General features: G+C 35.9%; 1 protein-coding gene and 1 pseudogene across 5 annotated transcripts in view; both read left to right on the top strand.

Moving 5' to 3' along the window:
• The window catches only part of ZNF654 (zinc finger protein 654), an 85,310-nt gene that overhangs the window by 60,041 nt on the left and 7,425 nt on the right, over nt 1-17,844 (top strand). For 3 of the 5 annotated variants that reach the window (XM_044749940.2, XM_044749939.2, XM_044749944.2), the window contains 4 exons: nt 1,093-1,228; nt 3,913-4,115; nt 4,709-4,848; nt 15,235-15,376. In XM_044749940.2, coding sequence (XP_044605875.2) covers nt 1,093-1,228; nt 3,913-4,115; nt 4,709-4,848; nt 15,235-15,376 — 621 coding nt within the window. Of the gene's footprint in view, nt 1-1,092; nt 1,229-1,297; nt 2,212-3,912; nt 4,116-4,708; nt 4,849-15,234; nt 15,377-17,844 lie in introns of those variants that run through there. The other 2 variants (XM_014853424.3, XM_070488670.1) reach the window with 2 other exon arrangements.
• Nucleotides 4,855-14,738, top strand: LOC139040968 (thioredoxin reductase-like selenoprotein T; annotated as a pseudogene).

Genomic DNA, 17,844 nt, shown 5'->3' with positions numbered 1-17,844 from the left:
CAATTTATTCAGATTTTTAATATTGCCAATTTCAATATCTAGTTTTTTCTTAAGGCTTTAAGCTCCATTTATGCTTTTAAAAAATAAATCTATTCATACCTTGACTAGACCTTCAGGTAAACTTTTTAAATTATCAAATTAAATTCCCCAGAAATATTTTTAAAAACACCACCTAACAAAGCATATAACAAATAAAAAAGCATAATCAGACAATTAAATCTTTCAAATCTAAATCTAATAAGTCAAATTTATAAATTCACTAAACCAAGTTCTCCTAAATATTACACTGTTTACAAACTTCTGTTACATAATTCATATTATAATCACAAGTCTAAGATACTAGATTCTCTAAAAACATTTCAAATATCTATTAAAAAATCCCACAAAATGCATGAATTATCAGTTAATGGCCGTCTTATCAATACATCTTTATCTTAAACCTAATTGAAAGTCTTCATTTCTTCAACCTATCATTTCTTCATCCTAAGACTACAGATCTACTTACACAATAAAGTGGAATAGAGTTCCCATCTTCTAGCCGCCTACCACGACTAAAATTACACATTTGGGATCAGGGCAGGGGACCTGGGTCTACCTGCCAACCAGAGTCTGCATTGGAAGGGACCCTTGCCCCTATCCACTTCTTACTGTCAGCCTCTTGCCTACTACTGTTAACAGAAACTTTATGAGCCTTCACATAAATTTAACTGAACATGTAAGTTTTAGATTTTTGCAACCTGGTTCTTTTCCTGGAAGTGATGCATCCTGTAAGTTTTTCCCTTAGGTTTTTGCAACCTGGTTCTTTCCTAGAAATGATGCATCCCTTAAATTTTCCCCTTAGGTTATACTTCATCCCTATTATAATGGGATTTTCTAAGTCAAATTATGTACAAACCATGTAACCTTTGGCATTAAAGCCTGTTTGTATACTAATGGGGTTTTGACACCCTACTTAGGTTACTATACAGTTCTTTCTCTTTCATAATTTAATAGCTGCCTCATTGACCATCAGTCATTTTATTGACAATGATGATCAAGTTTAGTTTTTAACCCCTTTAAATTCACAAAGCCAAAATGATTTTTCTCTCCTAGGAATGCCAGAATCACCTCCGCAGATATGGAAATGTGAATCTGGAACTGGTGACTCGAATCATTAGAGATGGTGGCCCATGGGAAGATCCAGTGTTGCAAGCTGTTCTTAAAGCCCAGCCAGCCTCTCAGGAGATAGGTACTTCAGGAGACTCAAAGCCAAACCAGCATTCGTGGGAAGCAGACTCAGCTTCGTTTCCTAACTAGATTAGTAATAGTGATACTTCTTTATTTTGTAATACTGAATAAGAGTGATGTCTTTTCACATAAAGTATGTTTAATTTGTTATATACTAACCCAGCCCGAGTGATTTTTAATACTAGACTAAATACATTTATTTCTAGTAACTTCCCATTTATTCTAATGAGAATTCAGAGTGTTAACACATTTACTATCCAGTTGTTACTTATTTACAGAGAGTTTATTTGTTTTTATCACTTCAGTCATATTTTTAAAATCTTATTTAAGTAGGATCACCCTTTAAAAAAAACAACAAACCCCCTGCTTAAGCACATGGAATCTCCCTTATATAGGAAACTCTTTGAGGGCTGGAACTCTTTCAGTTTTTGTCACGACTGCTGCATATCCTACACCTAGCCCAGTGCATGGCACAGAGTAGGTGCTCAATTTAAGTATTTGTTGATTAAATGAATGAGTGACTAATTGAATGAATAAGTAAATTTCAATTCCAGATACTCTAGAGCAGTATTTCCCAAACTTCATCCATTAATAGAAGTTACGTTTTTGTCTCATCCCCTTACCACCTGCATACTTCTTTGACATCACCTCCTCTCAAACCTAGATCCACACTGGTTCCTGTCGGCTACAATTTCCTTTTGAGGCAGGAAGCTCGGTCTACTACTTCTAGTTAATTCTTTTAGAAAATATTTGACATAATTATTCCTGAGCCCCAGAACATTTTGGATCACCAAAACTTAGAATGTAAGCTCAGCAGTAGTGAATAAGCACAAAAGTGTGGAAAACAGTTGAAAGCATGGACAGAGCCAATGGAGTGCAATTATAAGATGGCCAAAGGGAAAAGAAAAGACCTCTCAGCTCTGGAACTGTTCAGACCTTGGTCTGGTGAAAAAGAGGCGGCACACCACAGATTGTGCTGAGCAGGTTAGGATCTTTCCACTTGTCCCAGGTTAAGGGGTGGGGGTGGGTTGGGAGTAGAGTTGAGTAGAGAATGGGCTATGATTCTCAGGCTTCAGAGCAAGCCAACCCCAGATACAAGCGTGGAGGACTACAGCAGAGATGTGAGAGAAGATGAAGGAGGTAAGCCCAGGAGAAGTAGTGCAAAGCAATGGGAAGAGATGGGAGGTAAGACACGACTAGGAGGAAAGGGCTAAGGTATATGTGAAGTGGCACAGTGGTATATAGTGAAAGGATGCAAGGAAGACTGGCACTTGATATGATGGTCTCGGAAGGAAATGAAAAGACTAAAGAGGAAGGCAGTGGAAACTGAGGAGGAAGAATTGGATTACTGAAGAAAAGTATGAAGAGTAAAATATAGGGAAGGCAAGGTGACAGACTGAAGCAAATTGAGGAGACTGGGGACTCTGGCCAGAGGGGACAGGAACTAGACAAAAATAGAGCTTCAGAAGGAGTGAGAACAGGGGAGAAGAAAGTTTAGGCTTTTAAGGGGAGGTTTTAGCTTCTCTGACTAGGAGCTAGAACAAACCCGTTGTTGGCCGATGAGTGCTGATGGCCTCTCTCTATGTACACACCCCTTCATACTTAGATTAGCATACCTCATTTTGGGAAAAGCTGCTCTAGAGCCTCGTTAATGTGGATGCCTCTCCTCTAGTTGACCCTCCTAGTCCTCTAGGAGGGTAAAGACCAGTCTGAAGTTTGTCTTTGTATCAACTGTGCACAGTGTCTGCTTACCGTATATCGTAAACAGAAATGCAAGGCAAATGTTGAAGCCCAAATAAAACATTACCCACAGGCATTTTAGAGGCTACTGATTAAACATATATAAGTAATTAAAACACTTTTTGATTTGAAATCATGAAATAGGGGTTCCAGTTCGTGCTCTGCCTCTTACTGATTCTTTGTCCTTGGGCAAGTCATTTGACCTCTCTGAGACTCACTTTTGTGATCTGTAAAACAAGTATTATGACACCTGTCATAAGGTTATTGTTAGGTCTAAATAAACTTATGTAGATAAAGGTGTTTATATATTTTTAAATTGTGTAAATGCAAGTATTAGTAATTATCCTTAGTGATACATAAGCATATGTTAATAAGCAGTCCTTTTTGGCACTACTTTTGACTTAATTTTTTGTTGAAAAGTAATAAAATATATTTCTTTTATGATTTAAGTTTTTCATTAATTCAGATTACATTTCTCCATAATTAATCTGAATTAATGTAGTTTTAATGACATATTAGGATTCAGCCTTTTAATCTTACAGTAATGAAAATATTGAGCAGTAAGAAGATAAAGTACATAATTTTAGACTAGAAAGAAATTCCAGACCCCATGTTATTTGAAACATTTTAACATATTAATGAACTGAAAAAAGAATATTTCATATTTTTTCTATTTTAAATTTTCTTTTTTAATTTTTAGACTGAGAAGAAATCAGCAGATATTTCTTGAGCCCTGTTTTGGTGTCACTCATTTCCATTTTTCCAATCATATAACTGTGAATATTCTTTTCACAAATAAACCCCTACTGCAGAAAGTGCTATTTAATTAAATAAATAGTTAACCAAATTAGATACCACGTTAGTGGTGATGTTTCAAACAACAAATCAAAACTTGAGAGAATCTTTTCTTAAGAGTAATAAGAATCTGTTTTCTTTTTAATATAGTGAACAAATATTTAAGTTCTGAAAATCCACTGTTCTTTGAACTACGTGCCAGATACCTAATTGCTTGTGAACGCATACCTGAAGCAATGGCTCTTATTAAATCTTGCATAAACCATCCAGAAATCAGTAAAGACTTGTACTTCCATCAAGCACTCTTCACATGTCTGTTTATGTCACCTGTAGAAGATCAGCTATTCCGGGAGGTATTGTTTGAGATTTATATTTGCCTATTCTAACCTTACAATAAAAAAAGAAATGTAGCCCATTCTTGTGTTAAATTCCTTTTAGAGTAATACCAAAGGTTTTAAAATTATGTTATCTAGATGTGTTCTCTTTGGCCATTCTTTAAGCTCACTGAATTAGACAGAATCTGATGTTAACAAATGATGAAATTAACAAAACATTCATTAATAAGCATTATTCATGTTGAGCTTCTTGTGAGACAGAGGTCACATAAACTGAGGAGCATTATGATTTTGCCTTTTAAATAAAATATTAAGAAATTAAATGCTCATGTTTGTTATTTTGCTTTTTTAAGATAAAAGAATTAGTCTTTTCCTAATATGGACCCTACTTACCTATAAGTTGTGGACATAAATGAGATTAAAAGCAGTGATTGTAAACTGTAGGTGCTATATAGTGAAACTATGAAATCATGAAAATGTTTCTGTATAATTCATCATTTTTATAGAATAAAACTGGAAATCTAATTTCTTCTGAATGTTTAAACAGTTATTGCAGCTAGCTTTTTAGATGTTTTTAATGGTATGAACTGATTTTTCTTTTCCTCTTATAGCATTTATTGAAAACTGATTGTAAGAGTGGAATTGATATCATCTGTAACACTGAAAAAGAAGGCAAGACTATGTTAGCCTTGCAACTCTGTGAATCCTTTCTTATTCCACAGCTCCAGAATGGGGATATGTATTGTATCTGGTAAGTGTTCCTAATGAAGAAACTGAAATGGTAAGATGAGGAACAGAAGGAGAATTGGTTGGCAGAATTTGGACTTTATATTTTTTAAAAAGTTATGTGAAAATGTTGACACTTTTTTTTTTCATTTACTGTGTAAGAAACAAAGTAGGTTGTAAGACCTAAAGATTACAAAAGAATATGATCATGTACCAGTAATTGATAGGGTAAATGTTTGTGTTTTAATGAAACAGTTATGTTTTAAATTAAATTTGGAATGTTAGGTTTTTTTTACGACTTTATTTTTTAGAGCAGTTTAGGTTTACAACAAAATTGAGGAGGTACAGGGATATCTCATATATCCCCTGCCTCCACACATCATGCATAGTCTCTCCCATTATCAACATCACTCCCCAGAATGGTACATTTTTATGAATTTTAACCTACATTGACACTTAATCACGCAAAGTCCACAGTTTACCTTAGGGTTCACTCTTGGTGTTCCATGTTCTATGGGTTTGGACAATTGTATAATGTCATATATCCATCATTATAATATTATACAGTCTTTTCAGTGCCCTAAAAATCCTCTGTGCTCTGCCTGTTCATCTCCCCCAACCCCCATCGCCACCCCTACCCCTACCCCTGCAAACCACTGATCTTTTTACTGTCTCTGTAGTTTTGCCTTTTCCAGAATGTCATATAGTTGGAACCGTACAGTGTGTTAGATTGGCTTCTTTCATTTAGTAATATACATTTAAGGTTCCTCTGTGTCTTTTCATAGCTTGGTAACTCATTTCTTTTTAGTGCTGAATAATATTCTATTGTCTGGATGAACCACAATTTATTTACCTGTTCACCTACTGAAGGACATCTTGCTTGCTTCCAAGTTTTAGCAATTATGGATAAAGCTGCTATAAGCATCTGTGTGCAGGTTTTTGTGTGGACATGAGTTTTCAGCTCCTTTGGGTCAATATCAAAGAGCATGATTGCTGGAATGTATGGTAAGACTATGTTTAATTTTGTGAGAAACCATCAAACTGTCTTCCAAAGTGAGTGTACCATTTTGCATTCCCACTAGCAATGTATGAGAGTTCCCATTCTCCACATCCTCACCAGCATTTGGTGTTGTCAGTGTTCCAGATTTTGGCCATTCTGTTAGGTGTGTAGTGGTATCCTATTGTTTTAATTTGCATTTTCCTGATCACATATGATGTAGAGCATCTTTTCATATGTTTATTTGCATATGTTTATATGCATATTTCATATGTTTATTTGTATATAGTTATTATCTATATACCTTCTTTGGTGAGGTGTCTGTTAAGGTTTTTGGCCCATTTTTTAATCGAGTTGTTTGTTTTCTTACTGAGTTTTGAGAGTTCTTTGCATACTGTGGATAACAGCCTTTATCAAATGTGTCTTTTCTAAATATTTTTTCCCAGTCTGTGGCTTGTCTTTTAATTTTCTTGACATTGTCTTTCACAGAGCTGAAGTTTTTAATTTTAGTGAAGTCCAGCTACTGAATTATTTCTTTCACGGATCATGTCTTTGGTGTCATATCTAAAAAGGCATCACCATACCTAAGGTCATCTAAGTATTCTCTTACATTATCTTCTTGGAGTTTTATAGTTTTGCATTTTATGTTTAGGTCTATAATCCATTTTGAGTTAATTTTCGTGAAGGATGTAGGGTCTGTGACTGGATTCATTGTTTTGCATGTGGACGTCCAGTTGTTCCAGCACCATTTGTTGAGAGGACTGTCTTTGCTCTATTGTCTAACCTTTGCTCCTTTGTCACAGATCAGTTGACTGTATTTATGTGGGTCTATTTCTGGGCTCTCTATTCAGTTCCATTGATCAATATGTCTATGCTTTCACCAATACCACGCTGTCTTTAATACTTCAGCTTTATAGTAAGTTTTGAAGTTGGGTAGTGTCAGTTCTCCAACTTTGTTCTTCTTCAGTATTGTGTTGGTTAATTTGGGTCTTTGCCTGTCCACATAAACTTTAGGATCAGTTTGTTGATATCCATAAAATAACCTGCTGGGGTTTTGATTGGGATTCCATTGAGTCTGGGATCATGTTGGGAAGAACTGACATCTTGACAGTATTGAGTCTTCCTATCCATGGACATGGATTATCTCTCTGTTTGTTTAGTTCTTTAGTTTCATTCATCAGAGATTTGTAGTTTTCCTCATAAAGATTTTGTACATATTTTGTTAGGTTTATACCTAAGTATTTCATTTTTTTGGTTCTGATGTAAATGGTATTGTGTGAATACTAGTTTTTTTCAACATTTTAACAACTACTTAAATGTTATTAGTAGGATATGTTATTAGTAGGATAAATCATGTAATTTAGAATGTGGTATGAGTGTTTTTAGTACCTATCCTTCAAGTGCTATTCAGTGAAATCATGAATAATAAGTATAAAAGATTCTAATAACTTCTGCCTCCCCTCCCCTAGTACACACACACAAAAAAAACCCTACCACTTTGACATTTCATTAATTCTTAAGGGAAAACTAGGGTTCATTTGCTGAACATAATAATCTGAAATGATATGGTCTATAAACATTTTTTAATCAAAGCTTTCAAATTTTAAATTCTTAGATAGTTAAAACAATAACTTGAAGGAGGATTTAAAGATGAACTTATTTAATATTCTTGTTTTATAGATTAAAATCTTCGGACTCAGAGTCAAATAGCTAATTAGTAGCAGAGCTGGGTCTAGAGACTAGTGGACTTATCTTTTAGGGGAGTATACTTTTAGTTAGATTATGCAAAGTCTTATTCAGAAATTTACTGTGTAAATTGGAATTTCAACTAGAGAAGAGGATCAAGAGGCGGTGGTAAGACGTACTTTTTTAAAAATAGTTTTCAAAGTATTATCATTTCTTGATATGTAGTTATTCCGAAACGGAATATAGTCATGACTCTTATAGTAGATCTTTTCCTACAGGGATATGAATATTCTCTGCCCTTGGCTGTATTAAACTATTTAAACAGGGTATCTTTAGTCATTTCATTTTAATATACTCATAAGTAAACTAGAATCAAGTATAAACAAATAAAAACCAGGAAAACATATTTTATTTTCTTCTTCCCTTGGCCAACCAATTTCTACTCTCTAGGGAAGGACCTTAAAAATAGAACAGTACCTATCTTTCCTGCTTCTGGCCATAGTCACTGTCTGAGAATAGAAGCTGGGTGTGTGACTCCGAGCTGCCTAACTGGAAAGGAATCTTTAGCCTGCCTCTTTGCCTTTCCTTTTGAGTAGGCTGAGTTCTCATTGCCTGCCCTCTTATTTCTTCTACCTCTTCTCTATATTTTTGAATACTGGCATCCTTTTTCCTGCTTCTAAAAGTTGATTTTCACTGTAACTTGAAGAGCAGGATTCTTTTCAGCCTCCACGTCTGTGTTGTCTGTTTCATCTTGGCCTTCCTTATGAAACCAGCTTACCCTTCATCTCCCCTCTCTGTGGATAGAACCTGATTGACAATCCAGTTTTGTTCTAGCTCAAGCCAGTGGAGTAAGACACCAACTGTATTTCTCTCACCATCACTAATACTAATAATAGTAGTAGCTGCTAATATTTGCAGAGTGCTTCCTATAGTCTTTGCTTTATATATGCATTATCTCATTTATTCCAACAGTCCTGTGGGGTAGATAATATCATGCCCAAGCTGTTCAACTAGTAAATAACTAACCCAGGATTCAAACCCAGACAGCCTTACTCACAGCCTCAGTTATTAAACATTACTTACTATAAATGGGTCAAATATGAAAAAAACCTATGTTTTAAGGGTGGCCATAGACCCCATGATAGCCTGTTTCCCGCAACTAGATAACTTGATGATTGTATTAGTAGTTAGTACCTGGGAAATGTGTTTGTATAACAAATTGGTGCTGTGTTTTCTAAAGGACCCTCTGTTTGAAAAGAAAATGTGAGCTTCATTAAACATTCCTTTGGTCTTAACAAAGACGACTCTCAGTGGTTTTCAGGGTGTTTTGCTTTTTGTTTTTTTCTTTTCCTTCAAAATCTAGTATACAAGTAAAACCTGAGATCCCTTTTGTAATAAGTTCAATCAAAATAGAGCTTCATAACCAAATCCTGAGATTTTTGCTTTTCCTGCTGGAAAGCTAAAATCCATAATGGTAGCCCTCTCCTGGCAAGTTTATTAGGATCTTGGAATTAACATTTGTTTACAGGTTTCCTCCTGAGTTAACAGAAACAAAGGGAAATAAGATCTCTCTCTTCATAAAAGAAAAAAATATATCGTACACCGTAAGGTGTCTCAAATTATTTTTTGGAACAAGTTGGAGAATAAATATATATATTTCTTATATGTTAAACATTAATTTGTGTAATATTCAATGGAATACTGTGCCATAATTTCCAACAATCATATTTTATCTTTAAATCTGTTGCAGAGATATGCCATAGTGTCTTAAACACAGTTGATTTGTTTGCCTTCTTCCATCTGTATCCCTTTGTACATAACACAACCCTTATTTAGAACGTGTAACATCATCTTTTACCTCATTCCATGTCTAGAATTTCCCTTAATGTATTTCCTCAAGAGGCTTCCTTTAAATGCTTTCAGATGATTAACATATTTATTGAATAAATGTCACTGCTTGGTACTATGAAGATTATCAAGATAGGGAAAGAATAAGGAAACTAGCACTTTATTAAACATCAGTGTATACCAGACATTTCACCTACATGTTTTCACTTATCTCTCTTAATTCTTTTTATATAAGAAAACTGTGGATAAAAGAGATAAAAGTCACACAGCTAATAATAAACTGGAGTTGGAATCTATACTAGTCAGTTTGCAGGTGATAGCATCTTATGTCTAATTAACTAGTTTAGGGAGCAGGTAGTATTTATTGAAATGGTACTGACATATGACATGAGCTACAAAAAGAGCAGGGATATAGTTGGTCCTCAAAGACAACTGCTACCAGGGACATTGAGATTGCTAGGATTTTTTTAAAAAGTTGTTTCTCTTTTCTGCCAGTTGGTTTCAGTCTTTCCTGTTGGAGACCAGAAGGAATGCCAGCAGTCCCCATCTTATGTCTAATTAACTAGTTTAGACTTGAGAACATTCCAGGGACTCTGACTGGCCTGACAGGTCAGTTTCCTACCCCTGAATTAATACCTTAAGGAGGATGAGGAAGGTCACATAGGAGACATGGCCACTGGGTTCCAACCCTGTGTTTTAGGGCTATTCCCAGAAAAAGCTGGCTCACTGTCAACTGGGTAGTGCCACGCCAGTTAGTCTATAATGCCCTATTGAGATGTAGGTCTCTCTTATTTCCAGTCTCATGTTCTTGCCACTCCCTCCACTCTATAATGTGTCATTGAGATGTACAGTATATTAATAGTTGGGGAAATAGGACCTACAAAATATAAACAAGGAAGTGTATGATGGGTGTGAAATCGGTACAAGGGGTAAGATCTGTTCTAAAGTAGTTATTACTTTAGTTTGGGGTATTCATGAAGAAGAGGCACTTGAGATGGACTTTGAAAAATAAGCTCATCTTAGAAATGAAGAAATACTTTCCATGTAGAGTGGTCATCATAAACAAAAGTGAGAATAAATGAAGCACATTAACTGACAGTGAGGAGACCACTGGAAGAGTGCCCAGGATTCAAATCCTGGTCCTTCTGACTTTAAAACCTGTGTTTCTGTTGCTGTTAACACTATATACAGCATATTGAATGAGCACTAAATGAAATTATTTGGAAGGCTGGAAACAGATAAGTTTAGCAACTCCTGTCAAAGTTTGTATATAAAATTAAAGGTGGTAGCACTGAGAAAGAATGGCATGGCTGTGGGCAAAAATATAATCGAGGGCCAGCCCTGGTGACCTAGTGGTTAAGTTCAGTGTGCTTGTGCTTCAGCAGCCCGGGTTCGGTTCCCAGGCATGGACTGACACCACTTGTCAGTGGCCATGCTGTGGCAGTGGTGCGCATATAAAATAGAGGAAGATTGGCAACAGATGTTAGCTCAGGGCGAATCTTCCTGAGCAAAAAAGAGGAAGATTAGGGGCCAGCCCTGTGGCACAGTGGTTAAGTTTGCACATTCTGCTTTGGCGCCTGGGGTTCGCAAGTTCAGATCCCAGGTGCAGACCTACGCACGGCTTGTCAGGTCATGCTGTGGCAGGCATCCCACATATAAGAAAAATAGAAGAAGATGGGCACAGATGTTAGCTCAGGGCCAGTCTTCCTTAGCAAAAAGAGGAGGATTGGCAGCAGATGTTGGCTCAAGGCTAATCTTCCTCAAAAAAAAAAAAAAGGATTGGCAACAGATGTTAGCTCAGGACGACTCTTCCTCAACAACAGCAACAAAAACATATAATCGAAATATAAAGACTGCAGAAAATAAACAGCTTAGAGGAATGTTTAGTGTCTTTGAATGATGTAGGAAAAGATAATCAATTTTGCAAGAATATTATTTCTTCTGTATGGGTTAAGGTGAGAGAAGGAAGTCTTAATTGAAATACCCAGGCATAGAAATTGGGAAAGAAGTCAGCTGGGGACTTGGGAGCAAGGTGTGAAACCTAGTGAGCTTTCTAAAGGACTATGTGTACAAAAAAAGTGAGTAGTGGACTGAAACTTATGGATATCCTCACAGCTAATATGAAATGGAGGTGGAATTTTGGTTTTACCTCTTCTGTTACTTGACATCATTTTCTGTTTTGTGTTTTCTGTATTGGCTCACTAAGTAGCCTATGTGCACCTTCACGATAGTGGTGAGGCTGTTCTTAGATTTAATAGCTGTATGTTCTGGGCTCAAAGTACATACTCAGTAAATCACATTGTGTTAAAAACATTTTCATCAATTAATTTAATGCTTTTTAAATTATGATTTATATAACTTTTGATACGTTTTAAAGAATTCTAATTTTGTAAAATGTGATATCCAAATATATCAACTATTATCTTCTGATCTTCTTTGCCTCAAAACCCACTGCTCCTACTTTGTTCATCTGATAACCTTGGCCATATTTTAGAAAGGATCTACCTGTGAAAAACATTGAATGGCCAGTAGTTTGTCCATTTAAAAGTACTGCATCTTAATGGAAGAATAGATGATCCAAAACAAAATTTTAGAATCAGGCAGTCTCTGTCCACGGGCAGCCGAGGTGGCTCCGGTGCCATGAGGCTCCTGCTGCTGCTCGTGGTGGTGGTGTCGGCCGTGCTCCGCAGCGGTGATGTGTCAGGCAGCCTGGGCAGCATGCCTGGCAAGAGATTGAAGATGCAGTACACCACGGGGCCGCTGCTCAAGTTCCAGATTTGTGTTTCCTGAGGTTACAGGCAGGTGTTTGAGGAGTACATGCGAGTTATTAGCCAGCGGTACCCGGACATCCGCATTGAAGGAGAGAATTACCTCCCTCAACCAATATATAGACACACAGCATCTTTCCTGTCAGTCTTCAAAATAGTATTAATTGGCTTAATTGTTGGCAAGGATCCTTTTGCTTTCTTTGGCATATAAGCTCCTAGCATCTGGCAGTGGCGCCAAGAAAATAAGGTCTATGTGTGTATGATGGTCTTCTTCTTGAGCAACACGATTGAGAACCAGTGTAAGTCAACAGGTGCATTTAGATAACTTTGAATGATGTACCTGTGTGGTCTAAGCTGGAATCTGGTCACCTGCCATCCATGCAACAGCTTGTTCAAATTCTTGACAATGAAATGAAGCTGAGTGTGCATATGGATCCAATCCCACATCATCGATCATAGCCCCACCTATCAGCACTGAAAACCCTTTTACATTAAGGGATTTTTGCAAGAGCAGTGTGACTGACATTATGAAGGCCTGTACTGAAGACAGCAAGCTATTAGCACAGACCCGATGCTTTCTTGGCAGGCTCGTTGTACCTCTTGGAAAACCTCAATGCAAGACAGTTTTTTAGTGCTGGCACATTTTGGAATTCTGCACATTCATGGAGTGCAGTAATACTGTATAGCATTTTTTGTCTTCTCCAAATCCACTCAGTTAATAATTTTTTTAAAATGTAGACATTGCCACTTACCCTTTTTCTTAGTCATATTTTAAAAAATAGAAAATTGAGTTACAGTTTGATTTCTTTTTGAAGATGTCTGTTAAATCTGTTGTGATTTTATATGAATTTTCCTTTTTTATAGTTTAAAATCAGTCATCTGGGGATTACAGCTGAAGTCCCAAAATACTTTATAAGAGTTTATTAGAGATCTCTAATTTGGTCATGTCCAATTTATATAGTTTTCAAAATACTGCAGACTGAACAGTGCATTATACACGATTATAGGGGGAAATCTTATATCCAGAGTACTCCTACCAGTTTGTGTGTATGTGTGTGTGTATGTGTGTGATTACTAGAGAATTACTAAAAGACCAACCACTTTTTAAATCCTTTATGTAGTTCGTCTTGCCTTGACTAGTCTAATGAGTTGATTAACTGAGCCTTTATACTTAAAAAAAAGCTAAGCAGATGTAAGTTAAATAAAAAGTTTGAATTTATTGCCCACCATACCTGTTAACATTATATTTAACAGTCTGCCTAAATTTTTTTTTTTTACCTACAGATAAATAATTTCATAAGGGACACACTTTAGATTCACACACAAATAATAGATCATTTACCTTTTTTAGGATAGTTGAAACTTGCCTCACTAAGAAAAGTTCAGTTGAACCTCATTACAACATTAATATTAGGAGAATGGAGTTAACTTGTCTAACATATATCACTTTTATTATATTTGAGGAACAAAATTGAAAAAATTTTATTCAGTGAATTTAATATCTTTCCAGAGTTCCAAAAAGATAGTTTAAAAAAAAAACAATTTAAGTTGATAAAGACTGTAAGAGTAATTTAGCAGAAATAGAACCACAATGTAGAAAAATAATCATATAGCAACAGTCATACTTCAGCTTCATATAGGACTAGAAGTGGTGGGTCTAGATTTTTTAGTGGCAGTAAAGGGATTTGAGGAAAAGTTAGGAGATAATTCAACATTGGGTCCACCACCTTGTACTTGGTTTGTCACTGCGTATTTGTTGACTGCATGTTGTAATGATCATGATTGTGAACATAGTATAGTCTCCAGCTGACAGGAAGTCAGTCTAATCAGTCACTGCAGAGAATTGATTCAACAGCTTGTGCTTCTACTCAAGACTACGCAGCTGTTCCCTAAGTTCATGTAGTGGCGAGAGTCCGTGCAGTGTAAGCTGGAAGTTGCTTAGAGGTTATTATTCAGGTGTGGTAACATTTTGTTATCTGTGACTAGGGCTTAAACCTTGTTAACTTGATTGGTACCAGTGCAGACTCCTGTCTTCTGCAAGTTGAACACATTGCCCAGTGTGTCAGGTCTTTTCTTCAGCTGAGGGACATTCCACTGGTGACACAGCCTTTGGCATTTAGCCCTTCCAGCCTTGAGCCTCGGACGTTCCCTTGTACTGACAGGTCAGGAATGAAGAACCTGAGATTCGAGGCTAGCTTTTTCCCTGTAAGCCTGGGGTGAATAAGTTTTCTTTTGGAGAATAGCTTTAAGTGGCTTAGACTCTGATAAAAGTCAGCTATTTTGTTGACACCCATCTCAATATTGTTGTTTTCTCTTTGGCCATATTTAAATGTAGGATTTAATTGAGTCTAGTGAAAAAATTAGTGGAAAGCTTGAATATACAAAAGGAAATTTAAGGAAAAAGGGAAAGTTAAAACTATTTAGAATGTAGTTTTACTATATTCCTAACATTTCTATTAGTTGCTTACAAACTGATGTGGCTCTGTAGTTTATAAATGTCTGTGTGCTATATTAATTAGAAGACCATAGAACATGACAGCAAGTTGGCTAATGTTATTGGGGTTTTAGCACAGTTGCTATTATGGAAGAAATTATTTGTTACGTTAATTTTAAAAAGTGGGCAAAAAAAAATTTTAGAATCGGTACTATAATATACTTATATTTTTAATCTGTAGTACTATTGGTAACTTAATAGATTGAAATGAAAAATAGGAACCATTTCTTCGTTGCAGAAAGTCTACAACAGTGATTTCTAAATTTGCAAATAGGGTATTAATTAAAGGCCAAAGTTTATTTTTTTAAAGTAATATCATTAATATTGGTACACTAGAATTAGAATTTGTTTTGATTGAGTACTAGAGATGCCTTAGGTTTGTCATGATATGATTGGAATTCATCCCTTACCACTGCAGAATTGCCATTTCTGATCTTGAACCAACTTCTGTTAGTCCCACGTAGGTAGCAGAAGTACTTGGAGGTTAGCATAGCATCCATTTATGCTCATTTTGTGTACCTCCCAGTCAGGGCACTACTGAATCAGGGAAAGATAGCTAATGTCTGTATTTGAATAAGCTGTATTTTTGATATTTCTCTTTTTTTTTCTCATTTACAGGGAGTTGATTTTCATATGGAGTAAACTTCAGCTTAAGTCTAATCCTTCAAAACAAGTTTTTGTAGATCAATGCTACCAGCTTTTAAGAACAGCAACTAATGTGAGAGTCATATTTCCTTTCATGAAAATCATTAAAGATGAGGTAAATAGGATATATTTATCCCTTCATTTTAAATGAAATTTAAATGACAGTTCACTGAAACTTGAATCTCTTATAAAATTTGTTTGATTATAAAATTGAAGAGAAAGGAGGATTTGAAGGCCGCATTCTCCGTATATTACATCCTCCCTTCCCCCGAAACCTCAAACTCCTAACATGGTACAAAGAGTATACATAAATGAAAATAACCGAAAAAAGAGGAAGCCAATTTAGTGTTACTTAAAATTTAACATGGGAATAGTTGCTTCTATAAAAAGCTATTATCTTTTCTTGTAATTAAATAAGTTTCACTTTTAACATTATCTTAAGTCCTGTTTGTAGAATCTTAACTAATTTGCAAATGAACTTTGTATATCTATAAGTAACACTTGCTCCCTGTCGTAGAGAAATAGAATTCATAGTTTTAAGTCTGTTGTTTAGGTGAAAAGAAATAATGAATTCTGAGGTACTTTTGAAACTTAAGGATAAAGTTTTAAAAAGTTTATTTGAAGTTATAGTAAAAACACATTACCTGTTTTTAAAAATAGTTCTGAAGCAAGTTTTTCATGGGCCACTTGTAGGTGCGTACAATTCTATGTATGACTGTTACATAGATGTGAAAGTAGATTCTGCAGACCCTCTAACATTTTCCCCTCGGATATTAGCAGAACTTTGAGCGCAAAGATAGAACAGACAGACCTAGCCTACATTTTAAGTAGCTCTGTTTACCTGAATCTTTATGTGGGTCACTTTTAAATACATAAGGAGGCATCCATAATAATAGATTTTAATTTTTTCTTATATATTTATGTTTATCATATTCATTATCACATCACTCATTAGAGGTATGACCACATAGTAATCATATTCCCATGACAGAAAGTTGGCAGCATTGTATCAGAAGGTTTTTTTATTTTGTTTCCTGTTTATTTTGTTGACTACATTAATAGCTCCATTATTAAATAGTGAATTGTCATTGAAATGCATCATCAAAGTTAACCTCTCTCCCCACCAAAAAGGGGAAAAAAACAAACTATGCTATAGAATGCTTCTCAACATTTGAAGTGCATCAGAATCACCTGTAAGACTTGACAAAAAATAAAGATGTAGCCGTACATATATCTTTTTTTACATGTGATTCTTATATTTGCACCAAAAATTGAGAGACTTCGTTATAGAAAGTTTACAATATAGGTGAAGTTCAGGCAATTATCATAGAGCTTTCTTGTTGTATATTTCTGGTCAACCTAAGAATATATTATAAGAGGAAAAATTCAAAGATGAAATAAATATTAAAAATGTGCTTAATTGTTTACAGTGTACTAAAAACGTTTTTATCTGATGGAATAGATCATTTGCATCCCTTGGTGTTGTGAAGAGAGGAACAGATAATGCTATGCGAGTTCAGAAGAAGGAGATATTACAGATGGCTTCACAGAGGAGGATGCTTTAAGCTGGGTTTTGAATGCTAGATGAAGATAATACTAACATTTGTAGAGGATTTTGTAGTTTATAGAGTACTTTTGCCTCATTTTTGTTTCTCAGAACTGTCCAGTGGCATTAATAGGGTAGCAGTGAAACATGGGGAAGTGTGTAGGAGATGAAACTATTCAGAGAGACTGCAGGGGTTGGGGGTAAGAATTGCTGGAGATCCTAAAGGGACTTGAGTGCTATACTAAAAGTTGGAACTTCGGTCACTAAATATACATAGGAATCATTAAAAGATTTCAGGTAAGGAAGAAGCCTGTTTCCTTTTTTTGTGATGATTCTGAAACTTTTTCTTTTTAAAGATTGGCACCTGAGCTAACATCTGTTGCCAATCTTTTTTTTTGAGGAAGATTAGCCCTGAGCTAACTGCTGCCAATCCTCCTCTTTTTGCTGAGGAATGCTGGCTCTGAGCTAACATCCATGCCTATCTTCCTCTACTTTATATGTGGGACGCCTACCACAGCATGGCTTGCCACATGGTGCCATGTCCACACCCGGGATCCGAACCGGTGAACCCCAGGCCGCTGAAGCAGAACATGCGCACTTAACTGCTGCGCCACTGGGATGGCCCTTTATTTATTTATTTATTCATTAATATTTTTTTCTTCTTCTTCTTCTCCCCAAACCCCCCCCGTACATAGTTGTATATTCTAGTTGTGAGTGCCTCTGGTTCTGCTCTGTGGAACGTTCCCTCAGCATGGCCTGATGAGCGGTGCCATGTCGTGCCCAGGATCCAAACTGGGGAAAGCCTGGGCCGCTGAAGTGGAACATGAACTTAACCACTTGGCCATGAGGTTGTCCCCCAATTCTAAAACTTTTAAACTTGGGCAACTGGGTACATTATAATTTCATGAGTCAAGAGAGAGGGTGTAGATAGAACTTTGGATAAAGAAAAGGAATTCTGTTTTGAAGCAGTGGATTTTGAATTTGCTATATCTGGAAAATCTAGGTGGGAATATCTAATTGTAAGAGACAATTAGAAA

Source organism: Equus asinus, chromosome 18 (assembly GCF_041296235.1).
Source record: "Equus asinus isolate D_3611 breed Donkey chromosome 18, EquAss-T2T_v2, whole genome shotgun sequence".
Lineage (NCBI taxonomy): Eukaryota > Metazoa > Chordata > Mammalia > Perissodactyla > Equidae > Equus > Equus asinus.
This window is presented reverse-complemented; position numbering and strand designations above follow the sequence as displayed.